The sequence below is a fragment of the Panulirus ornatus genome, chromosome 58 (genome assembly GCF_036320965.1).
Source record: "Panulirus ornatus isolate Po-2019 chromosome 58, ASM3632096v1, whole genome shotgun sequence".
Classification (NCBI taxonomy): Eukaryota; Metazoa; Arthropoda; class Malacostraca; order Decapoda; family Palinuridae; genus Panulirus; species Panulirus ornatus.
The window spans coordinates 39,313,817-39,341,261 of NC_092281.1; the positions used below are offsets into that span (position 1 = coordinate 39,313,817).

At 39.4% G+C, this 27,445-nt stretch overlaps 2 protein-coding genes across 2 annotated transcripts in view; both read left to right on the forward strand.

Annotated features, from left to right (window-relative positions):
* Positions 1 to 27,445, forward strand: part of LOC139766705 (anionic trypsin-2-like) — a 113,638-nt gene that overhangs the window by 38,281 nt on the left and 47,912 nt on the right. Inside the window, exon 4 of the mRNA XM_071695625.1 lies at positions 24,871 to 25,001. Coding sequence (XP_071551726.1) covers positions 24,871 to 25,001 — 131 coding nt within the window. The remainder of the gene's footprint in view (positions 1 to 24,870; positions 25,002 to 27,445) is intronic.
* On the forward strand, positions 16,108 to 16,845 carry LOC139766783 (basigin-like). Its single transcript, XM_071695701.1, has one exon. The coding sequence runs from the start codon at positions 16,108 to 16,110 to the stop codon at positions 16,615 to 16,617; it is 510 nt and encodes a 169-aa protein (XP_071551802.1). The 3' UTR covers positions 16,618 to 16,845.

A 27,445-nucleotide genomic window follows, 5' to 3' on the forward strand; every position in this document is an offset into this window, starting at 1 on the left:
TTTATGGATCTGGAGAAGGCATATGATAGAGTTGATATAGATGCTCTGTGGAAGGTATTAAGAATATATGGTGTGGGAGGAAAGTTGTTAGAAGCAGTGAAAAGTTTTTATCGAGGATGTAAGGCATGTGTACGTGTAGGAAGAGAGGAAAGTGATTGGTTCTCAGTGAATGTAGGTTTGCGGCAGGGGTGTGTGATGTCTCCATGGTTGTTTAATTTGTTTATGGATGGGGTTGTTAGGGAGGTAAATGCAAGAGTTTTGGAAAGAGGGGCAAGTATGAAGTCTGTTGGGGATGACAGAGCTTGGGAAGTGAGTCAGTTGTTGTTCGCTGATGATACAGCGTTGGTGGCTGATTCATGTGAGAAACTGCCGAAGCTGGTGACTGAGTTTGGAAAAGTGTGTGGAAGAAGAAAGTTAAGAGTAAATGTGAATAAGAGCAAGGTTATTAGGTACAGTAGAGTTGAGGGTCAAGTCAATTGGGAGGTGAGTTTGAATGAAAACTGGAGGAAGTGAAGTGTTTTAGATATCTGGGAGTGGATCTGGCAGCGGATGGAACCATGGAAGCGGAAGTGGATCATAGGGTGGGGGAGGGGGCGAAAATCCTGGGGGCCTTGAAGAATGTGTGGAAGTCGAGAACATTATCTCGGAAAGCAAAAATGGGTGTGTTTGAAGGAATAGTGGTTCCAACAATGTTGTATGGTTGCGAGGCGTGGGCTATGGATAGAGTTGTGCGCAGGAGGATGGATGTGCTGGAAATGAGATGTTTGAGGACAATGTGTGGTGTGAGGTGGTTTGATCGAGTGAGTAACGTAAGGGTAAGAGAGATGTGTGGAAATAAAAAGAGCGTGGTTGAGAGAGCAGAAGAGGGTGTTTTTAAGTGGTTTGGGCACATGGAGAGGATGAGTGAGGAAAGATTGACCAAGAGGATATATGTGTCGGAGGTGGAGGGAACAAGGAGAAGAGGGAGACCAAATTGGAGGTGGAAAGATGAAGTGAAAAAGATTTTGTGTGATCGGGGCCTGAACATGCAGGAGGGTGAAAGGAGGGCAAGGAATAGAGTGAATTGGAGCGATGTGGTATACCGGGGTTGACGTGCTGTCAGTGGATTGAAGCAAGGCATGTGAAGCGTCTGGGGTAAACCATGGAAAGCTGTGTAGGTATGTATATTTGCGTGTGTGGACGTATGTATATACATGTGTATGGGGGGGGGCCATTTCTTTCGTCTGTTTCCTTGCGCTACCTCGCAAACGCGGGAGACAGCGACAAAGTATAATAAAAAAAAATTATATATATATATATATATATATATATATATATATATATATATATATATATATATATATATATATATATATATATATATATATATATATATATATATATATTAGAGAGAGAGAGAGAGAGAGAGAGAGAGAGAGAGAGAGAGAGAGAGAGAGAGAGAGAGAGAGAGAGAGAGAGAGAGAGAGAGAGGCATTTTGCAGGGAAATAATGCAAATGACTGCGAGATGTATGAAAGAAAGAGGCAGGAGGTCAAGAGAAAGGTGCAAGAGGTGAAAATGAGAGTTGGGGTGAAAGAGTATCATTAAATCTTAGGGAGAAATAAAAAGATGTTTTGCAAGGAGGTAAATAAAGTGCGTAAGACAAGGGAAAAATGGAAACTTCAGTGAAGGGGGCTAATGGGGAGGTGATAACAAGTACTAGTGATGTGAGAAGGAGATGAAGTTGAGTATTTTGAAGTTTTGCTGAATGTGTTTGGTGATAGAGTGGCAGATATAGGGTGTTTTGGTCGAGGTGTTGTGCAAAGTGAGAGAGTTAGGGAGAATGATTTGGTTAACAGAGAAGAGGTACTAAAAGCTTTGCAGAAGATGGAAGCCAGCAAGGCATCGGGTTGGGGTGGTATTGCAGTAGAATTTATTAAAGAAGGGGGGGACTCTATTGATGACAGGTTTGTAAGGTTATTTGATATATGTATGACTCAAGGTGAGGTGCCTGAGGATTGGCGGAAAGATTGCAGAGTGCCATTGTACAAAGGCAAAGGGGATAAAAGTGAGTGCTCAAATTACAGTGGTTGTTTGTGGTTTGTTGAGTATCCCTGGTAATTTATATGGGAGGCTATTGTACAGAGCATAAGATTGAGAAGGGCATTGTGGTTTCAGAAGTGGTAGAGGATGTGTGGATCAGGTGTTTGCTTTGAAGAATGTATGTGAGAAATACTTAGAAAAGCAAATGGATTTGCATGTAACATTTAAGGATCTGGAGAAGGCATATGATAGAGTTGATAGAGATGCTCTGTGGAAGGTATTAAGAATATATGGTGTGGGAGGCAAGTTGTTAGAAGCAGTGTAAAGATTTTATCGAGGATGTAAGGCATGTGTACGAGTAGGAAGAGAGGAAAGTGATTGGCTCTCAATGAATGTAGGTTTATGGTAGGGGTGCGTGATGTCTCCATGATTGCTTAATTTGTTCATGGATGGGGTTGTTTGGGAGGTTAATTCAAGAGTTTTGGAAGGAGGGGCAAGTATGGAGTCTGTTGTGGATGAGAGAGCGTGGGAAGTGAGTCAGTTGTTGTTCGCTGATGGTACAGCGCTGGTGGCTGATTCGTGTGAAAAACTGCAGAATCGGGTGACTGAGTTTCGCAAAGTGTGTGACAGAAGATAGCTGAGAGTAAATGTGAATAAGAGCAAGGATATTAGGTACAGTAGGATTGAGGGTCAAGTCAATTGGAAGGTAAGTTTGAATGGAGAAAAACTGGAGGAACTGAAGTGTTTTAGATATCTGGGAGTGGATTTGGCAGCGGATGGAACCATTATAACAGAAGTGAGTCATATGGAGGAAGAGGGGCGAAAATTCTGGGAACGTTGAAGAATGTGTGGAATTTAAGAACATTACCTCGGAAAGCAAAAATTTGTGTGTTTGAAGGAATAGTGGTTCCAACAATGTTGTATGGTTGCGAGACATGGCTATAGATAGAGTTATGCGGAGGAGGGTGGATGTGCTGGAAATGAGATGTTTGAGGACAATATATTGTGTGAGGTGGTTTGATCTAGTAAGTAATAATAGGGTAAGAGAGATATGTGGTAATAAAAAGAGTGTGCTTGAGAGAGGGTGTTTTGAAATGGTTTGGTCACATGGAGAGAATGATTGGGGAAAAATTGATCAAGTGGATATATGTGTCAGAGGCGGAGGGAACGATGAGAAGTGGGACACCAAATTGGAGGTGGAAACATTAATGAAAAAGATTTTTAGTAATCGGGGCCTAAACATGCAGGAGGGTGAAAGGCGTGCAAGGAATAGAGTGAATTGGAACGATATGGTATACCTGGGTCGACGTGCTGTCAATGGATTGAACCAGGGCATATGAAGCGTCTGGGGAAAACCCAGGAAAATTCTGTGTGGCCTGGATGTGGAAAGGGAGCTGTGGTTTTGGTGCATTATTACATGACACCTACCTCGCCCACATAAGGGGGAGGGGGTTGTTATATTCCCGTGTGGCGGGGTGGTGATGGGAATGAAAGAAGGGAGACAGTATAGATTATGTACATGTGTATGTATGTATACGTGTAGGAAGAGAGGAAAGTGATTGGTTCTCAGTGAATGTAGGTTTGCGGCAGGGGTGTGTGATGTCTCCATGGTTGTTTAATTTGTTTATGGATTTGGTTGTTAGGGAGGTGAATGCAAGAGTTTTGGAAAGAGGGGCAAGTATGAAGTCTGCTGTGGATGAGAGAGCTTGGGAAGTGAGTCAGTTGTTGTTCGCTGATGATACAGCGCTGGTGGCTGATTCATGTGAGAAACTGCAGAAGCTGGTGACTGAGTTTGGTAAAGTGTGTGAAAGAAGAAAGTTAAGAGTAAATGTGAATAAGAGCAAGGTTATTAGGTACAGTAGGGTTGAGGGTCAAGTCAATTGGGAGGTAAGTTTGAATGGAGAAAAACTGGAGGAAGTAAAGTGTTTTAGATATCTGGGAGTTGATCTGGCAGCGGATGGAACCATGGAAGCGGAAGTGGATCATAGGGTGGGGGAGGGGGCGAAAATTCTGGGAGCCTTGAAGAATGTGTGGAAGTCGAGAACATTATCTCGGAAAGCAAAAATGGGTATGTTTGAAGGAATAGTGGTTCCAACAATTTTGTATGGTTGCGAGGCGTGGGCTATGGATAGAGTTGTGCGCAGGAGGTGGATGTGCTGGAAATGAGATGTTTGAAGACAATGTGTGGTGTGAGGTTGTTTGATCGAGTAAGTAACGTAAGGGTAAGAGAGATGTGTGGAAATAAATAGAGCGTGGTTGAGAGAGCAGAAGAGGGTGTTTTGAAATGGTTTGGGCACATGGAGAGAATGAGTGAGGAAAGATTGACCAAGAGGATATATGTGTCGGAGGTGGAGGGAACGAGGAGAAGTGGGAGACCATATTGGAGGTGGAAGGATGAAGTGAAAAAGATTTTGTGTGATTGGGGCCTGAACATGCAGGAGGGTGATAGGAGGGCAAGGAATAGAGTGAATTGGATCGATGTGGTATACCGGGTTGACGTGCTGTCAGTGGATTGAATCAGGGCATGTGAAGCGTCTGGGGCAAACCATGGAATGCTGTGTAGGTATGTATATTTGCGTGTGTGGACGTATGTATATGCATGTGTATGGGGGTGGGTTGGGCCATTTCTTTCGTCTGTTTCCTTGCGCTACCTCGCAACCGCGGGAGACAGCGGCAAAAAAAAGAAAAAAAAAAAAAAATATATATATATATATATATATATATTTATATATATATATATATATATATATATATATATATATATATATATATATATATATATATATTTTTATTTTTTTTTTATTTTTATTCATTTTGCTTTGTCGCTGTCTCCCGCGTTTGCGAGGTAGCGCAAGGAAACAGACGAAAGAAATGGCCCAACCCACTCCCATACACATGTATATACATACACGTCCACACACGCAAATATACATACCTATACATCTCAATGTACACATATATATACACACACAGACACATACATATACACCAATGTATACAATTCACACTGTCTGCCTTTATTCATTCCCATATCCACCTCGCCGCACATGGAATACCATCCCCCCCCCCTCACGTGTGCGAGGCAGCGCTAGGAAAAGACAACAAAGGCCCCACTCGTTCACACTCAGTCCCCAGCTGTCACGCAACAACGCCCGAAACCACAGCTCCCCCTCCACATCCAGGCCCCACACTACCTTCGACGGCCCACCCCAGACGCCGCACACGCCCCGACTCAATCCACCGACAGCACGTCAACCCCGGCATGCCACACCGAACCAACTCACTCCATTCCCCGCCCGCCCCCCACCCTCGTGCACGTTCAGGCCCCGATCACCCAAAATCCCCCTCACTCCATCTTCCCACCCCCAACCCGGTCTCCCACCTCCTCTCGCTCTCTCCACCCCCGACACACACATCCCCCTGGCCAATCTCTCCTCACTCATATATATATATATATATATATATATATATATATATATATATATATATATATATATATATATATATATATATATATATATTGTTTTCTTTCAAAATATTCGCCATTTCCCGCGTTAGCAAGGTATCGTTAAGAACAAAGGACTGGGCCTCTGAGGGAATATCCTCACCTGGCCCCCTTCTCTGTTCCTTCTTTTGGAAAATTAAAAAAGAAAAAACAATAATAATCTATATATATATATATATATATATATATATATATATATATATATATATATATATATATATATATATATATATATATATACGTTGAGATGAATAGGTATGTATATTTGCGTGTGTGGACGTGTATGTATATACATGTATATGTGGGTGGGTTAGGCCATTCTTTCGTGTTTCCTTGCGCTACCTCGCTAACGCGTGAGACAGCGACAAAGCAAAATGATAATAAATAATAAATATATAAACATATATATATATATATGTATGTATATATATGGTTATGTTCGTCTCTTGGGATATGACCGGTGTAGACCCCGTTGCTCACCAACGGGAGACGAAGGGTATTCGAGTACATAGTTTTCGAATAGTTATTTCCTTTTATCCAGACCCATAGCCTAGCGGTTAGAATTCCCGCCTCTTGCACAGGGGTCCCGGGTTCGATCCTGGCAGTTCCAGGTTTGTATGTTCTATGAAGGTACGCTTTTCTATGCACTATGTTCGTATTCATATTCCTCAGCGTTTTAAAGTTAGGTTCGGTAAAACAGTATCTGCTGGCTATGTGCACCTGTTAGGAAATGACCGGTGTAGACCCCATTACTCACCAACGTTTGACGAAGGGTATTCGAGTACAAGTATTCAAACAGTTATTTCCTTTTATCCAGACCCATAGCCTAGCGGTTATCATTCCCGCCTCTTGCACGGGGGTCCCGAGTTCCATCCTGGCTGTTGGAGGTTTGTTTGTTCTATGAAGGTGCGCGTTTCTATGCACTATGTTCGAATATATATGTATATATGTATATATATATATATATATATATATATATATATATATATATATATATATATATATATATATATATATATATATATATACATATGGGATGTATTTAGGGAAGCAGTGATGGCTTCCGCAAAAATTGTTCGTGGTATGAGAAATGTAAGAGTTGGTCAGATTACAAAGGATAGCGATTGGTGAGATGAAGAGGTAAGATCATTAGTGAAAGAGAAGAGAGAGGCATTTGGACGAGTTTTGCAGGGAAATGGTGCAAATGACTGGGAGATGTATAAAAGAAAGAGACAGGAGGTCAAGAGAAAAGTGCATGAGGTGAAAAAGAGGGCATATGAGAGTTGGGGTGAGAGAGTATCATTAAATTTTAGGGAGAATAAAAAGATGTTTTGGAAGGAGGTAAATAAAGTGCGTAAAGTGCGAGCATCGGTGAAGGGGGGTAATGGGGAGGTAATAACAAGTAGTGGTGATGTGAGAAGGAGATGGAGTGAGTATTTTGAAGGTTTTTTGAATGTGTTAGATGATAGAGTGGCAGATATAGCATGTTTTGGTCGAGGTGGTGTGCGAAATGAGAGGGTCAGGAAGAATGATTTGATAAACAGAGAAGAGGTAGTGAAACATTTTCGGAAGATGAAAGCCGGCAAGGCAACGGGTTTTGATGGTATTTCATTGGAATTTATCAGAGAGGGGGTGACTGTATTGTTGATTGGTTGATAAGGATGTCGTGATGTATTTATGGCTCATGATGAAGTGTCTGAGGATTGGCGGAATGCATGCATAGTGCTATTCTACAAAAGCAAAGGGGATAAAGGTGAGTGCTCATATTACAGAGGTACAAGTTTGTTGATTATTACTGGGAAATTACACGGGAGGGTATTGATTGAGAGGGTCACGGCATGTACAGAACATCAGACTGGGGAAGAGCATTGTGGTTTCAGAAGTGGTAGAGGATGTGTGGATCAGGTGTTTGCTCTGAAAAATGTATGTGAGAAATACTTAGAAAAACAAATGAATTCGTAGGTAGCAATTATGCATCTGGAGAAGGCATATAGTAGAGTTGAAAGAGATGCTCTGTGGAAGGTGTTAAGAATATATGATGTGGGAGGCAAGTTGCTAGAAGCAGTGAATTGTTTTTATCGAGGATGTAAGGCATGTTTAAGTGTAGGAAGAGAGGAAAGTGATTGTTTCCCAGTGAATGTAGGTTTGCGGCAGGAGTGCGTGATGTCTCCACGGATATTTAATTTGTTTTTGTATGGGTTTGGTTAGCGAGGTGAATGCAAGAGTTTTGGAGAGAGGGGCAAGTGTGCAGTCTGTTGTGGATGAGAGAGCTTGGGAAGTGAGTCAGTTGTTGTTCGCAGATGATACAGTGCTGGCGAGAGACTGCAGAAGCTGGTAACTGAGTCTGGTAAAGTGTGTGAAAGAAGAAAGCTGAGAGAAAATATGCATAAGAGCAAGGTTATTAGGTTCAGTAGGGTTGAGAGACAAGTCAGTTGAGAGGTGAGATTGATTGGAGAAAAACTGGAGGAAGTGAAGTGTTTTAGATATCTTGAGTGGATTTAGTAGCGGATGGGACCATGGAAGTAGAAGTGAGTCACAGGATGAGTCAGGGAGCGAAGGTTTTGGGAGCGATGAAGAATGTGTGGAAGAGGATATCGTTATCTCGGAAAGCAAAAATGGGTATGTTTGAAGGAATAGTGGTTCCAACAATACTATATAGTTGTGAGACCTGGGCTATAGATAGGGTTGTGCGGAGTAGGGTGGATTTGTTGTAAATGAGATGCTTGAGGGCAATATGTGATGTGAAGTGGTTTGGTCGAGTAAATAATGAAAGAGTAAGAGAGATGTGTGGTAATAAAACTAGTATGGTTGAGAGATAAGAGGGTGTGTTCAAATGGTTTGGTCACATGTAGAGAATGAGTGAGGAGAAATTGACAAAGAGTATATATGTGTCAGAGGTGGAGAGAACGAGGTGAAGTGGGAGACCAAATTTAATGTGGAAGGATGGAGTGAAAGAGATTTTGAGTGACTGGGGCCTGAATATGTAAGAGGGTGAAAGGAGTGTAAGGAATAGAGTGAATTGGAACGTTGCGGTATACCGAGGTAGACGTGCTGTCAATTTATCGAACCAGGGTATATGAAGTGTCTGGGGCAAACCATGGAAAGCTTTGTGGGGCCTAGAAGTGGAAAGGGAGCTGTGGTTTCGGTACATTACACATGACAGCTAGAGACTGAGTGTGAACGAATGTGACCTTTGTTTTCTTTTCAGAGTGCTACCTCGCGCGCGCGCGCGTGGGGAGGGGGCTTCCATTTCATGTGTGGCGGGTTGGTGACGAGAATGGATGAGGGCAGCAAGTATGAATATGTACGTGTGTGCATATGTATATGTCTGTGTATGTATATGTATGTCTGCGATGAAATGTATAAGTATGTATATGTATGTATGAGTTGAAATGCATAAGTATGTATATGTATGTATGCGTTGAAATGTATAAGTATGTATTCCTATGAGTCCACGGGTAAAATAAAACACGATAAGTTCCCAAGTGCACTTTCGTGTAATACTCACATCATCAGGGGAGAAACAAGAGAGAAATATAACAGTCAGTTGATATACATCGAAGAGACGAGGGTAGGACGTCATTTGGTAAACATGCAATCATCTTGAACATACGCATGTTTACCAAATGGCGTCCTACTGTTACATTTCTCTCTTGTGTCTCCCCTGATGATGTGATTATTACATGAAAGTGCACTTGGGAACGTATTGTGCTTCATTTTCCCCGTGGACTCATAGGAAAATCTTGATCACGCGTAGAATTGTGATCCTTTCCAACATAATTATGTATATGTATGTATGCGCTGAAGTGTATAAATATGTATATGTGTGTGTTTGGGTTTGTATGTATATACATGTGAATGTGGGTGAGTTGGGCCATTCTCACGTCTATTTCTTTGTGCTACTTCGCTAACGCGGGAGACATTGACAAAGTATAATAGATAAATATATATATATATATATATATATATATATATATATATATATATATATATATATATATATATATATATATATATATATATATATATATATATATTGGAAAGGATCACAATTTTGCGCGTGATCAAGATATTCCTATGAGTCCACGGGGAAAATGGAACACGAAAAGTTCCCAAGTGCACTTTCATGTAAAAATCACATCATCAGGGGAGACACAAAAGAGAAATATAACAGTCAGTTGATATACATCGAAGAGACGGAGCTAGGACGCCATTTGGTAAACATATGATTGTCCAAAACATACAACGAGCGTTCATAAACTTATCATTTTACAAATCTTATCAACAATAAAGTTATCTAATTTGCACAGATCATCACTAATATTAAGATTATAATTCTTTGTGTATTTAATAATAGAAGATTCATTGATATTTCTCTTGGTAATAGAGTTAGAGTTAACAACTGGGATGGCGTTACTCCAGTCAATACAATGATCATAGTTTCTAACATGATTAAACAAGGCATTTGATTCTTGTCCCGTTCTTATACTATATTTATGTTGCTTAAGTCTAACAGAAAGATCCTTACCAGTCTGACCAACATAAAATTTATCACAGTTTCCACAAGGAACTTTATAGATTCAACCAAGAGAATTTTCTGGTGAATTCCTGATTAAGATATTCTTATAGTATTATTGTTGCTAAAGGCAACATTTACATTAAAGGATTTAAGCAACATGGAAAGCAAAGTGAAATTATTATTAAAAGGAGAACGAAAAGATTCTTGGTGCCAATGGTAGGTTTGGGCTCAACTCTATAAAATGATTTCTTTGCTAACTTAAGGGATTTATCAGTGAAAGATCTAGGGTACTTTAACTTAGATCCAATAGAATATATCTTCTCAAACTTATCATCAATAAACTCTGGACTGCAAATACGTAATGCCCTTAGGAACATAGATTGAAATGATGATAATTTAACTCTGTCATGTTGAGATGAGTAATAATGGATGTATGAGCATACACTGGTGGGTTTTCTGTATATGCTAAACTTAAACTTGTTTCCTGGTCTATGGATCATACAATCTAAAAATAGTAACATACCATTATTTTCATTTTCTACAGTGAATTTGATGGAAGGTACTAAATTGTTAAGTAAGGGGAGAAATATTTGTAAATTTTCATTTGTTGGCCAAACACAAAGAACATCATCTACATACCTAAGCCAAATTGCATTAGAATGTAAGATATCCTTTAGTAATTTTGTTTCAAAAAATTCCATATAAAGATTACTTACTTCAGGTGAAAGAGGGTTACCCATTGCCATACCATATTTTTGAGCATAATAATCTCCATTAAATTGAAATACACTGTCTTTTATACACAATTTTATCAGTTCAATGAAATTAGACTTTGAAACAGGTAAATGAATATCATGGAAGACATCAAATAAATATTCTAAAAGGTCATCAACTGGAACTTTAGTGAAAAGTGAGGAAACATCAAAGCTAACTAGTTTCAAATCAAAATTAATATTGATATTGTTTAGCTTGTTGACTAAATCTGCATTGTTCATGATATTAGAATTTGATACCTTACCCACTAAAGGGCTTAATAAGGAAACTAACCATTTTGATAATTTATATGTGATTGAGCCTACTGAACTCACTATAGGTCTTGCTGGAAAATTTTGTTTATGTGTTTTGATAAGTCCATACATATATGGCAATGAAGGGGACAAAGATGACAAATTTTTGATAAGAGAAATGTTACCTTTCAACAACAACTTCATTTCTTTATTGAAGTGAGAATTAACTGCTTCTAAGGGATTTTTACTATGTTTAGAATATGTTGTGTTATCATTTAGAAGATCATTCATTTTAGATAAATATTTACTTTTGTCTAATATCACAACAGTGTTAGCCTTATCTGCTTTAGTAATATGTATATCCTTGTCTTTTTTTAAGGTGTTAATAGCTCTTATGAATCTTTTTCCCCGTGAACTCATAGGAATATATATATATATATGTATATATATATATATATTTTTTTTTTTTTTTTTATACTTTGTCGCTGTCTCCCGCGTTTGCGAGGTAGCGCAAGGAAACAGACGAAAGAAATGGCCCAACCCCCCCCATACACATATATATATATATATATATATATATATATATATATATATATATATATATATATATATATATATATATATATATTTTTGCTTTGTCGCTGTCTCCCGCGTTTGCGAGGTAGCGCAAGGAAACAGACGAAAGAAATGGTCCAACCCACCCCCATGCACATACGTCCACACACGCAAATATACATACCTACACAGCTTTCCATGGTTTACCCCAGACGCTTCACATGCCCTGATTCAATCCACTGACAGCACGTCAACCCCGGTATACCACATCGATCCAATTCACTCTATTCCTTGCCCTCCTTTCACCCTCCTGCATGTTCAGGCCCCGATCACTCAAAATCTTTTTCACTCCATCTTTCCACCTCCAATTTGGTCTCCCACTTCTCCTCGTTCCCTCCACCTCCGACACATATATCCTCTTGGTCAATCTTTCCTCACTCATTCTCTCCATTTCAAAACACCCTCTTCTGCTCTCTCAACCACGCTCTTTTTATTTCCACACATCTCTCTTACCCTTACGTTACTTACTCGATCAAACCACGTCACACCACACATTGTCCTCAAACATCTCATTTCCAGCACATCCACCCTCCTGCGCACAACTCTATCCATAGCCCAAGCCTCGCAACCATACAACATTGTTGGAACCACTATTCCTTCATACATACCCATTTTTGCTTTCCGAGATAATGTTCTCGACTTCCACACATTCTTCAAGGCTCCCAGAATTTTCGCCCCTTCCCCCACCCTATGATCCACTTCCGCTTCCATGGTTCCATCCGCTGCCAGATCCACTCCCAGATATCTAAGACACTTTACTTCCTCCAGTTTTTCTCCATTCAAACTTACCTCCCAATTGACTTGACCCTCAACCCTGCTGTACCTAATAACCTTGCTCTTATTCACATTTACTCTTAACTTTCTTCTTTCACACATATATATACATATATATATATATATATATATATATATATATATATATATATATATATATATATATATATATATATATATATATATCAGATTGGGGAAGAGCAGTGCGGTTTCAGAAGTGGTAGAGGATGTGTGGATCAGGTGTTTGCTTTGAAGAATGTATGTGAGAAATACTTAGAAAAGCAAATGGATTTGTATGTAGCATTTATGGATCTGGAGAAGGCATATGATAGAGTTGATAGAGATGCTCTGTGGAAGGTATTAAGAATATATGGTGTGGGAGGCAAGTTGTTAGAAGCAGTGAAAAGTTTTTATCGAGGATGTAAGGCATGTGTACGTGTAGGAAGAGAGGAAAGTGATTGGTTCTCAGTGAATGTAGGTTTGCGGCAGGGGTGTGTGATGTCTCCATGGTTGTTTAATTTGTTTATGGATGGGGTTGTAAGGGAGGTAAATGCAAGAGTCCTGGAAAGAGGGGCAAGTATGAAGTCTGTTGGGGATGAGAGAGCTTGGGAAGTGAGTCAGTTGCTGTTCGCTGATGATACAGCGCTGGTGGCTGATTCATGTGAGAAACTGCAGAAGCTGGTGACTGAGTTTGGTAAAGTGTGTGGAAGAAGAAAGTTGAGAGTAAATGTGAATAAGAGCAAGGTTATTAGGTACAGTAGGGGTGAGGGTCAAGTCAATTGGGAGGTGAGTTTGAATGGAGAAAAACTGGAGGAAGTGAAGTGTTTTAGATATCTGGGAGTGGATCTGTCAGCGGATGGAACCATGGAAGCGGAAGTGGATCATAGGGTGGGGGAGGGGGCGAAAATTTTGGGAGCCTTGAAAAATGTGTGGAAGTCGAGAACATTATCTCGGAAAGCGAAAATGGGTATGTTTGAGGGAATAGTGGTTCCAACAATGTTGTATGGTTGCGAGGCGTGGGCTATGGATAGAGATGTGCGCAGGAGGATGGATGTGCTGAAAATGAGATGTTTGAGGACAATGTGTGGTGTGAGGTGGTTTGATCGAGTAAGTAACGTAAGGGTAAGAGAGATGTGTGGAAATAAAAAGAGCGTGGTTGAGAGAGCAGAAGAGGGTGTTTTGAAATGGTTTGGGCACATGGAGAGAATGAGTGAGGAGAGATTGACCAAGAGGATATATGTGTCGGAGGTGGAGGGAACGAGGAGAAGAGGGAGACCAAATTGGAGGTGGAAAGATGGAGTGAAAAAGATTTTGTGTGATCGGGGCCTGAACATGCAGGAGGGTGAAAGGAGGGCAAGGAATAGAGTGAATTGGAGTCATGTGGTATACAGGGGTTGACGTGCTGTCAGTGGATTGAATCAAGGCATGTGAAGCGTCTGGGGTAAACCATGGAAAGCTGTGTAGGTATGTATATCTGCGTGTGTGGACGTGTGTATGTACATGTGTATGGGGGGGGGGGGGCCATTTCTTTCGTCTGTTTCCTTGCGCTACCTCGCAAACGCGGGAGACAGCGACAAAGTATAAAAAAAAAAAAAAAAAAAAAAAATATATATATATATACATATATATATATATATATATATATATATATATATATATATATATATATATATATATATATATATATATATATATATATATATATATATATATATATATATATATATATATATATAAATATATATATATATATATGTATATATATATAAATATATATATATATATATATATATATATATATATATATATATATATATATATATATATATATATATATATATATATATATATATATATATATATATATATATATATATATGTTTATATATATATACATATATATATATATATATATATATATATATATATATATATATATATATATATATATATATATATATATATATATGTATATATATATAAACATATATATATATATATATATATATATATATATATATATATATATATATATATATATATATATATATATATATATATATATATATATATATATATATATATATATATATATATATGTATATATATATAAACATATATATATATATATATATATATATATATATATATATATATATATATATATATATATATATATATATATATATATATATATATATATATATATATATATATATATATATATATATATATATATATATATATGTATATATATATAAACATATATTTTTTTTTTTTTTTTTTTTAAACTATTCGCCATTTCCCGCATTAGCGAGGTAGCGCTAAGAACAGAGGACTGGGCCTTTTTTGGAATATCCTCACCTGGCCCCCTTCTGTTCCTTCTTTTGGAAAATTTAAAAAAAAAACGAGAGGGGAGGAATTCCAGCCCCCCGCTCCCTCCCCTTTTAGTCGCCTTCTACGACACGCAGGGAATACGTGGGAAGTATTCTTAAACCCCTATCCCCAGGGATAATAATAATAATAATAATAATAATAATAATAATAATAATAATAATAATGATAATAATAATACCATGAAATCAACCATACAATGTAACTAGTGTGTGCTGGAATTTATTAAAGGACTCTAAAAATCCCCATGTCAAGATCAGTAGAATGCTTAGCCTATTCAATCAACATGCAAAATCTCAAAACCCATGCAGTAAATCAATGTGCAAAAATAAGAATGTAATTCCATTTTGTTGCCAAATGATCTTTCATTTTTAAGTATGGCAACAATACATATATTTATCATTAGAGAGTTTGGCTTTTACTGTGCTTTACCTCCTATTACATCACTTATTTCTGCTCTATCATTCCTCTCATGTGCTCTACTCTATATCTTATATCTATTAATTAAGTAGGTGATGTCTTGCTGCCAGTTTTAGTAATTCACAATATTTACTGAGGATATTATAATTAAATGGGAAGAATCACTGACAAAGAATAAAAATGCAGCACTGTATTAAGTAACACTTGACACTGTCATCTTAATACAAGTGAAGGGGATTATTACTTACCATCCGACTAATGCACACCTACAGCATACATGAAAAGCAATTAATAACAAAAAAGGATCATGATCTAGTGTCTGAATAAACTGGTAAGAAGGGCAAATGCCATATAATTGGATAAAAGAACTAAAACCACTATCATAATACAAAGGATAATGTATGGCAATCTGTAGATGTTTTTCTACTGTACAGAGAAAGGAACAGAACAAAACCCTCTACACTAGAGGTCCTGTATAGACTTCAGTGTATTCCATGAAATGGTCATCGCTGTCATAGTGTGATATGCAACCTACAGCTCATGCTTCATATTCTGATGAACTTTACTTTAAGCTGACTTGCAAAGCACCATAAAAAGATGACAAAATATATATACATTCATTATTCATTGTGCTTAAAAAAAGCTTTATGTAAATTTTTGCCTCACGTCTCCCTTTCCTTGACTTAATGCTTGTTTGTGTATCATTCTCTCCTAGGAAAGGATGAGAAAAGTTTAAATGTCATTTTCCTGGTTATACTCTATAGAGCTAAATTTCGAAGATGACTTTTTTATATCTAGTGGTTCATCAAAGTGGCAAACTTTAATTTCTTTCTAAGCTCCCAAACTTGGATGATGTCTTTTTTCTTCAATGTTGTTGAACTGACTCTACATAAACATTTGCCCAAATCAACAACAGTGCTAGAGAATGACAAGCTGTCCCTCAGCTGTCAGGTGGATGGAATACCTCACCCAACAGTTCAGTGGCTCAAAAATGGTGAGCCAGTTCAAGATTCTATCAACTCATCAAGATTGATTCTGTCTGACAATGAATACAGTGTTTCCAATGCCACCTTACTGATCAAGCCAGTGATGAAATCAGATGATGGCAATTACATTTGTCTCGTCTCCCAGTTCTCCATCCAGCTGAACACAACTACTAATGTACGGGTCAAAGATATTTACGCTGCCTTGTGGCCTTTCCTGGGGATTGTAGCAGAGGTTGTACTGCTGTGTGTTATCATCTTCATCTATGAGAAGCGCCGCATCAAGGCAAACTTTGATGAATCTGACAATGATCAGATCTCTGATCAGAAAAGCAAAATTGAAAACAGCAAGGAGGCTGAGGTGAGGCAGAGGAAGTGAGCAGTGTGTTAAATAGAGATATATAAACTGTCAAGAAGTGAATGATGATGCTCAACCATGGATTTCGAGACTTACAGCACTGGGCAAAATCTTCAGCTAGATCCATACAGAAATGTATGCAAATGTAATTACCAGCTGTGAGTACTTTATACATGCCTTTCATTGCCAGTTGACTGCAGAGTGTTTAGTCGTGTTAGAATACTCAAAAATGATTATACAAGAAAAAAGACATCAATAAACATATATATATATATATATATATATATATATATATATATATATATATATATATATATATATATATATATATATATATATATATATATATATATATATATATATATATATATATATATATATATATATATATATATATATATATATATATATATATATGGTGGGTTGATTAGAAAGGGTAGTGAGTGGTGGGATGAAGAAGTAAGATTATTAGTGAAAGAGAAGAGAGGCATTTGGACAATTTTTGCAGGCAAAAAATGCAATTGAGTGGGAGATGTATAAAAGAAAGAGACAGGAGGTCAAGAGAAAGACAAGGGAGCAAATGGGAACTTCAGTGAAGGGCGCAAATGGGGAGGTGATAACAAGTAGTGCTCATGTGAGAAGGAGATGGAGTGAGTATTTTGAAGGTTTGTTGAATGTGTTTGATGATAGAGTGGCAGATATAGGGTATTTTGGTCGAGGTGGTGTGCAAAGTGAGAGGGTTAGGGAGAATGATTTGGTAAACAGAGAAGAGGTAGTAAAAGGCTTGCGGAAGATGAAAGCCGGCAAGGCAGCAGGTTTGGATGGTATTGCAGTGGAATTTATTAAAAAAGGGGGTGACTGTATTGTTGACTGGGTGGTAAGGTTATTTAATGTATGTATGACTCATGGTGAGGTGCCTGAGGATTGGCAGAATGCTTGCATAGTGCCGTTGTACAAAGGCGAAGGGGATAAGAGTGAGAGCTCAAATTACAGAGGTATAAGTTTGTTAAGTATTCCTGGTAAATTATATGGGAGGGTATTGATTGAGAGGGTGAAGGCATGTACAGAGCATCAGATTGGGGAAGAGCAGTGTGGTTTCAGAAGTGGTAGAGGATGTGTGGATCAGGTGTTTGCTTTGAAGAATGTATGTGAGAAATACTTAGAAAAGCAAATGGATTTGTATGTAGCATTTATGGATCTGGAGAAGGCATATGATAGAGTTGATAGAGATGCTCTGTGGAAGGTATTAAGAATATATGGTGTGAGAGGGAAGTTGTTAGAAGCAGTGAAAAGTTTTTATCGAGGATGTAAGGCATGTGTACGTGTAGGAAGAGAGGAAAGTGATTGGTTCTCAGTGAATGTAGGTTTGCGGCAGGGGTGTGTGATGTCTCCATGGTTGTTTAATTTGTTTATGGATGGGGTTGATAGGGAGGTGAATGCAAGAGTTTTGGAAAGAGGGGCATGTATGAAGTCTGTTGTGGATGAGAGAGCTTGGGAAGTGAGTCAGTTGTTGTTCGCTGATGATACAGCGCTGGTGGCTGATTCATGTGAGAAACTGCAGAAGCTGGTGACTGAGTTTGGTAAAGTGTGTGAAAGAAGAAAGTTAAGAGTAAATGTGAATAAGAGCAAGGTTATTAGGTACAGTAGGGTTGAGGGTCAAGTCAATTGGGGGGTAAGTTTGAATGGAGAAAAACTGGAGGAAATAAAGTGATTTAGATATCTGGGAGTGGATCTGGCAGCGGATGGAACCATGGAAGCGGAAGTGAATCATAGGGTGGGGGAAGGGGCGAAAATCCTGGGAGCCTTGAAAAATGTGTGGAAGTCGAGAACATTATCTCGGAAAGCAAAAATGGGTATGTTTGAAGGAATAGTGGTTCCAACAATGTTGTATGGTTGCGAGGCGTGACCTATGGATAGAGTTGTGCGCAGGAGGGTGGATGTGCTGGAAATGAGATGTTTGAGGACAATGTGTGGTGTGAGGTGGTTTGATCGCGTAAGTAATGTAAGGGTAAGAGAGATGTGTAGAAATAAAAAGAGCGTGGTTGAGAGAGCAGAAGAGGGTGTTTTGAAATGGTTTGGGCACATGGAGAGAATGAGTGAGGAAAGATTGACCAAGAGGATATATGTGTCGGAGGTGGAGGGAACGAGGAGAAGTGGGAGACCAAATTGGAGGTGGAGGGATGGAGTGAAAAAGATTTTGAGTGATCGGGGCCTGAAAATGCAGGAGGGTGAAAGGCGTGCAAGGAATAGAGTGAATTGGAAGTATGTGGTATACCGGTGTCGACGTGCTGCCAATGGATTGAACCAGGGTATGTGAAGCGTGTGGGGTAAACCATGGAAAGTTGTGTGGTGCCTGGATGTGGAAAGGGAGCTGTGGTTTCGGTGCATTATTACATGACAGCTAGAGAGTGAGTGTGAACGAATGGGGCGTTTGTTGTCTTTTCCTAGCGCTACCTCGCACACATGAGGGGGGAGGGGGATGTTATTCCATGTGTGGTGAGGTGGCGATGGGAATAAATAAATGCAGACAGTATCAATTATGTACATGTGTCTATATATATATATATATATATATATATATGTCTGTGTGTGTATATATATGTGTACATTGAGATGTATAGGTATGGATATTTGCGTGTGTGGACGTGTATGTATATACATGTGTATGTGGGTAGGTTGGGCCATTCTTTCGCCCGTTTCCTTGCGTTACCTCCCTAACGAGGGAGACAGCGACAAAACAAAATAAATGAATAGATAATATATATATATATATATATATATATATATATATATATATATATATATATATATATATATATATATATATATCATCTGCCTTCACCCTCTCAATCAATACCCTCCCATATAATTTACCAGGAATTCTCAACAAGCATATACCTCTGTAATTTGAGCACTCACTCTTATCCCCTTTGCCTTTGTACAATGGCACCATGCAAGCATTCCGCCAATCCTCAGGCACCTCACCATGAATCATACATACATTAAATAATCTTACCAACCAGTCAACAATACAGTCACCCCCTTTTTTTAATAAATTCCACTGCAATATAATCCAAACCCGCCGCCTTGCTTTCATCTACCGCAAAGTTTTTACTACCTCTTCTCTGTTTACCAAATCATTTTCCCAAACCCTCTTACTCTGCACACCACCTCGACCAAAACACCCAATATATGCCACTCTATCATCAAACTTATTCAAAAACCCTGAAAATACTCCATCTCCTTCTCATATCACCACTACATGTTATCACCTCCCCATTAGCCCCCTTCACAGAAGTTCCCATTTCCTCACTTGTCTTACGCACTTTATTTACCTCCTTCCAGAACATCTTTTTATTCTCCCTAAAATCTAATGATACCCTTTCACCCCAACTCTCATTTGCCCTCTTTTTCACCTCTTACACCTTTCTCTTGACCTCTTGCTTCTTTCTTTTATACATCTCCCACTCATTTTAACTTTTTCCCTGCAAAAATCGTCCAAATGACTCTCTCTTGTCTTTCACTAATAATCTTACCTCTTCATCCCACCACTGACTACCCTTTCTAATAAACCCACCTCCCACGCTTCTCATGCCACAAGCATCTCTTGTGCAAGCCATCACTGCTTCCCTAAATACATCGCATTCCTCCCCACTCCCCTTACCCCCTTTGTTCTAGCCTTTTTCCATTCTGTACTCAGTCTCTCCTGGTACTTCCTCACACAAGTCTCCTTCCCAAGCTCACATACTCTCACCACTCTCTTCAGCCCAACATTCTCTCTTCTTTTCTGAAAACCCCTACAAATCTTCAACTTCGCCTCCACAAGATAATTATCAGACATCCATCCAGTTGCACCTCTCAGCACATTAACATCCAAAAGTCTCTCTATCGTGCGCCTATCAATTAACACGTAATCCAATAACTCTCTCTGGCCATCTCTCCTACTTACATACATATGCTTATGTATATCTCGCTTTTTAAACCAGGTGTTCCCAATCACTAGTCCTTTTTGAGCACATAAAGGTACAATCTCTTCATCATTTCCATTTACAACACTGAATACCCCATGTATACCAATTATTCCCTCAGCTGCCACATAACTCACCTTTGCATTCAAATCACCCATCACTATAACCCGGTCTCGTGCATCAAAACCACTAACACACTCATTCAGCTGCTCCCAAAACACTTGCCTCTCATGATCTTTCTTCTCCTGCTCAGGTGCATATGGACCAATAATCACTCATCTCTCTCCATCAACTTTCAGTTTTACCCATATTAATCTAGAATTTACTATCTTACACTCTATCACATACTCCCAGAACTCCTGTAGTGCTACTCCTTCCCTTGCTCTTGTCCTCTCACTAACCCCTGACTTTACTCCCAAGACATTCCCAAACCACTCTTCCCCTTTACCCTTGAGCTTCGTTTCACTCAGAGCCAAAACATCCAGGTTCCTTTCCTCAAACCTACTACCTATCTCTCCTTTTTTCTCATTTAGACACCCCAGTCTGAGCCTTCGAGGAGGATGAGCACTCCCCGCGTGACTCCTTCTTCTGTTTCCCCTTTTAGAAAGTTAAAATACAAGGAGGGGAGGGTTTTTGGCCCCAACTCCCGTCCCTTTCAGTCGCCTTCTACGACACGTGAGGAATGCGTTTGAAGTATTCTTTCTCCCCTATCCCCAGGGATATATATATATATATATATATATATATATATATATATATATATATATATATATATATATATATCTTTCTTTTCTTTTAAACTATTCGCCATTTCCCGCATTAGCGGGGTAGCGTTAAGAACAGAGGACTGGGCCTTTGAGGGAATACCCTTACTTGGCCCAATTCTCTGTTCCTTCTTTTGGAAAATCAAAAAAAAACGAGAGGGGAGGATTTCCAGCCCCCCGCTCCCTCCTCTTTTAGTCGCCTTCTACGACACGCAGGGAATACGTGGGAAGTATTCTTTCTCCCCTATCCCCAGGGAAATATATATATATATATATATATATATATATATATATATATATTTTTTTTTTTTTTCTTTTTCTTACAAATTATTCGCCATTTCCCGCGTTAGCAAGGTAGCGTTAAGAACAGAGGACTGGGCCTCTGAGGGAATATCCTCACCTGGCCCCCTTCTCTGTTCCTTCTTTTGGAAAATTTAAAAAAAAAAAAACGAGAGAGGAGGATTTCCAGCCCCCCGCTCCCTTCCCTTTTAGTCACCTTCTACGACACGCAGGGAATACGTGGGAAGTATTCCTTCTCCCCTATCCCCAAGGATATATACATATATATATATATATTTTTATTTTTTATTTTGCTTTGTCGCTGTCTCCCGCGTTTGCGAGGTAGCGCAAGGAAACAGACGAAAGAAATGGCACAACCCACCCCCATACACAATGTACACACACACACGCCCACACACGCAAATATACGTACCTATACATCTCATTGTACACATATATATACACACACAGACACATACATATATAACCATGCACACAATTCACACTGTCTGCCCCTATTCATTCCCATCGCCACCTCGCCACACATGGAATACCATCCCCCTTCCCCCTCATATGTGCGAGGTAGCACTAGGAAAAGACAACAAAGGCCCCATTCGTTCACACGCAGTCTCCAGCTGTTACGCAATAATGCCCGAAACCACAGCTCCCTTTCCACATCCAGGCCCCAAACAACTTTCCATGGTTTACCCAAGACGCTTCACATGCCCTGATTCAATCCACTGACAGCACGTCAACCCGGGTATACCACACCGATCAAATTCGCTCTATTCCTTGCCAGCCTTTCACCCTCCTCCATGTTCAGGCCCCGATCACACAAAATCTTTTTCACTCCATCTTTCCACCTCCAATTTGGTCTCCCACTTCTCCTCGTTCCCTCCACCTCCGACACATATATCCTCTTGGTCAATCTTTCCTCACTCATTCTCTCCATGTGCCCAAACCATTTGAAAACACCCTCTTCTGCTCTCTCAACCACGCTCTTTTTATTTCCACACATCTCTCTTACCCTTACATTACTTACGCGATCAAACCACCTCACACCACACATTGTCCTCAAACATCTCATTTCCAGCACATCCACCCTCCTGCGCACAACTCTATCCATAGCCCACGCCTCGCAACCATACAACATTGTTGGAACCACTATTCCTTCAAACATACCCATTTTTGCTTTCCGAGATAATGTTCTCGACTTCCACACATTCTTCAAGGCTCCCAGGATTTTCGCCCCCTCCCCCACCCTATGATTCACTTCCGCTTCCATGGTTCCATCCGCTGCCAGATCCACTCCCAGATATCTAAAACACTTTACTTCCTCCAGTTTCTCTCCATTCAAACTTACCCCCCAATTGACTTGACCCTCAACCCTACTGTACCTAATAACCTTGCTCTTATTCACATTTACTCTTAACTTTCTTCTTTCACACGCTTTACCAAACTCAGTCACCAGCTTCTGCAGTTTCTCACATGAATCAGCCACCAGCGCTGTATCATCAGCGAACAACAACTGACTCACTTCCCAAGCTCTCTCATCCACAACAAACTTCATACTTGCCCCTCTTTCCAAAACTCTTGCATTCACCTCACTAACAACCCCATACATAAACAAATTAAACAACCAAGGAGACATCACACACCCCTGTCGCAAACCTACATTCACTGAGAACCAATCACTTTCCTCTCTTCCCACACGTACACATGCCTTACATCCTCGACAAAAACTTTTCACTGCTTCTAACAACTTGCCTCCCACACCATATATTCTTAATACCTTCCACAGAGCATCTCTATCAACTCTATCATATGCCTTCTCCAGATCCATTAATGCTACATACAAATCCATTTGCTTTTCTAAGTATTTCTCACATACATTCTTCAAAGCAAACACCTGATCCACACATCCTCTACCACTTCTGAAACCACACTGCTCTTCCCCAATCTGATGATCTGTACATGCCTTCACCCTCTCAATCAATACCCTCCCATATAATTTACCAGGAATACTCAACAAACTTATACCTCTGTAATTTGAGCACTCACTCTTATCCCCTTTGCCTTTGTACAATGGCACTATGCAAGCATTCCGCCAATCCTCAGGCACCTCACCATGAGTCGTACATACATTAAATAACCTTACCAACCACTGAACGATACAGTCACCCCCTTTTTTAATAGATTCCACTGCAATACCATCCAAACCTGCTGACTTGCCGGCTTTCATCTTCCGCAAAGCTTTTACTACCTCTTCTCTGTTTACCAAATCATTTTCCTAACTATGGAAAGTTATGTGGGGCCTGGATGTAGAAAGGGAACTGTGGTTTCGGGCATTATTGCATGACAGCTAGAGACTGAGTGTGAAGGAATGAGGCCTTTATTGTCTTTTCCTGGCGCTACCTTGCACACATAAGGGGGGAGGGGAATGGTATTCCATGTGTGGCGAGTTGGTGATGGGAATGAATAAAGGCAGACAGTGTGAATTGTGTGCATGGGTATATATGTATGTGTCTGTGTGTGTATATATATGTGTACATTGAGATGTATAGGTATGTATATTTGCGTGTGTGGACGTGTATGTATATACATGTGTATGGGGGTGGGTTTGGCCATTTCTTTCGTTTGTTTCCTTGCGCTACCCGCAAACGCGGGAGACAGCGACAAAACAAAATAAAAAAATTTTTTTTAAAATATATATATATAACAATTTTAATCCCTATTTTACTGTAGTCAGTGATACTGCATGATCATATACCTCCACTTCTTTAATAGATGAAGGACAGAATATTTTGTGTGTGTATAGCACCAAAGGCACTTGTGCTTGTATCGCAAAAAGCGGGCAACTAAATGTACTTTGCTGATCATCTTTTGTGTTATTTACTCTTTTTCCTTTTGATCCCTGTATTCTCTTTAGAAACTTTTTCTCATCTGTTCTCGTCTTCCCTCCATCTTTCCACCTCCTTCCCTCTTGTCTTCACCCTTTTTTACCTTACTCTCCCCACCCCCTCCCTCCTCCTACTACTCACATTCCTTAGCTACTGCTGCTTTTCTTCTTTTCCTGCAGTTACTCTCACCTGCTGACCTTCCATAATGTTTCTTCTCTTTCTCTTTTTTTTCTTCCTATCTCTCTTCCTGCTCCTTTTATCCCCTTCCATCCTTTTTATATTTCCTGACTTCTTTTCTCGACAGTCACCTGCAAGCCATTCCTCCTTATTCTTCCTACTGTTCTACTCCCCTTACTGTTACAGGAGGAGGAGGAGGAGCAGCAGGATTTCCGAGTGTTGTCCCTGGCCATCCACTCGAAGTTTGACAAGGGCCCCTTCCTCAACAATGACATCGCCATCATCAAGATCAAGAAGAAAAATGGGAAAGGCATTCAGTAAGTCATCAAACCCTGGACCATTCTAACAATGTCTTAAGATATAATCCAGTGGTTTGAATAAACTTAACACTTTCATTTTTATTTCATACATTCTATCTGTTCATCTTGCAAAGTAAATATGTATAGTGCTTGAAATAATCAAGGTTTTCAAAAGCATATGTTGGTTCAGTATTGGTTATATAGTCACCCAGCCATTGCAGTCATACGACACCAGACTTATATTCTAATATGTACTTGTTTATGTATGTCCGGAGAAGCCTTTGTATCCCTTATACTGTACCAGTATCATTCTCCCCTCACCACACTGCCATGTGATGTCAATAGGGTGTCAGCATGAACTTTTACAATGAGGTGTCTGTCCTACAGCCACAGTTAAGTGATTATTTGGTTAAGGGTTTATTTAGAATCTTCTATAACAGCATTGGTTACTTGTTTCCTCTACAGATACAAGCGTGACAGACTGGGAAGCAATATACGAAATATTAATAGAATTATGCTAACACTTGCTTTAGTATTACCAAAGTTATCGTGTAGTTGCCAGTGCAATTATGGCAGTGGTCCCAACACCAGAAGTGGTATAAGTATGGCTCCAGATCCCTCAGGTGTTCTTATCAAACGGCTGAAACTTTGAGATGGAAGAATGTCAAAACAATGTGTATTATATAAGGATGTGTGAAAAAAGAAAATCAGGGGAAGGGATGAAGGAAAACCTCAAATCAAGAAAAAACTGGGAAACAGAAAATAAAAATCTGTGAATGACACAGCCGAACATCAATAAACCGGACTAAGCTTCTGTGTGATGGCTGCTAGAGATGAGATTATAAGTGAGAGAACAAACTCTTTGCTTGTTATACAATAGTGCCTTCGAGGCCAACCGAACCCCTACCTCCTATAGACCTTACTCTGGAATTCCATAGGACTCTGGACCTCAGATATGAAGTCCATCAGAACTGACCACAATACTCACCACACTGACGAGTATGATCAGTACATTCGTCATTGTCGTATCGTCGTTGTCTGACCATGAATGACAAAACGTATTATCATTCTTAGCTGATCTAGGGTTATATCAAGAATGAAGCTTTTATAGCTGTATATATCACAATTGGGATTTAAGATAAGTTGATCTTAACCGCGCATTACTAATAGCTTTCGATAATGATTGATTTGCTTTTGTGTTGCAAGCTTAGTATTGTGACAATATAATAGCTGTTGAAGAGCATGATTTCAAGCATTATATTTCACTGAACGTTCTTGGAGCAGGCACTGGTAGTACATTACGGGGTTTGTAGTCAGATAATGGAAAACTAGGTAATATACTCGTATGAAAACGAAAAACTATGCCAAAAGTACAGACAATGCGATCGGGATGCTCTACTGTAACCAAACAAAAGCTAACCTAACCTCAACGATTGTACTAGGAAATCCGGAGTTGGTAGGCAGCCAACGATCAGGAAGATATATTACCGCTACCACCAGCCTGGGTAAAGGTTAGTGACAGCTACGTCGTGTGAGTCATCCCTTCATTGGTTGTCAAGTTGCACGTCTCTTTCCCATGTAGTTGTCCTTTCCTTCTGCCTTACCAACATATGGACTATTGTCATTCCGTCCACAAACATACTATCTCTCCTTGTCGCACATAACAGCTGGCAACACAACTCATTCTTCCTAACTAGGTTTTCCTCCGGTGAGCATTATGCGCTAGCCCTGCCTTTTGGAAGAATGTAGGAACAATAGACAGAGGAAATAGGTAGAAACACAAGGTAAAAGTAGCAGGTAGGAACATTAGGTAGTAGCAATCAGTAGGAACATTTGGTAGGAGCTTCTGCAAACACTGCGCTAAAGTTGCCCTCTGCCAGTGGAGTCTTAAGGGTGAGGCTCTAAAGGCTAAGAAGCGGCAATGGAGCTCACTAGTTATGCAAACTTTGTTGCCTTGACCGCCCCCTTGAGTGAGTTCCAGGTGAGAACAGGCGTCAGAGATATAGATGGATAGTCTATTTTAGATCCACATCATTATTAGCTTCAGATATTCAGTGATTTTGATCTTCAGTGCGAGTGTAGTGTTTTGAGAATACATTAATGGTTGTAAGCATGAATTAATCTTCCTTTCAGTTAGGCTTTATCTCAGTGTTCAGGACTCTAGCGGAAAAATACTAGTTGTAGCCATGATCGAGTAGTGCGTATAGTGTGAGACATGAACAATCATGTGACACGGTGAGTGGCCATGCAATCTCCAGCAGCAGACATATTTCTCGTTGGAATAATTCTACTATCATTTTGGCAACTAAATGAAGTGTACATATATTTTTTCATACTTGATCACTTGTCTCCCGCATTAGCGAGTTAGTGCCAGGAACAGACGAAGAAAAGTCACATCTGTACACATCCATTCTTTAGCTCTCATGTGTAATGCACCGAAACCACATCTCCCTAACCAAAAC

Coding starts and splice junctions, on each gene's coding strand:
- LOC139766783 (XM_071695701.1), top strand. CDS start 16,108: ATGTCTTTTTTCTTCAATGTTGTTGAACTGACTCTACATAAACATTTG.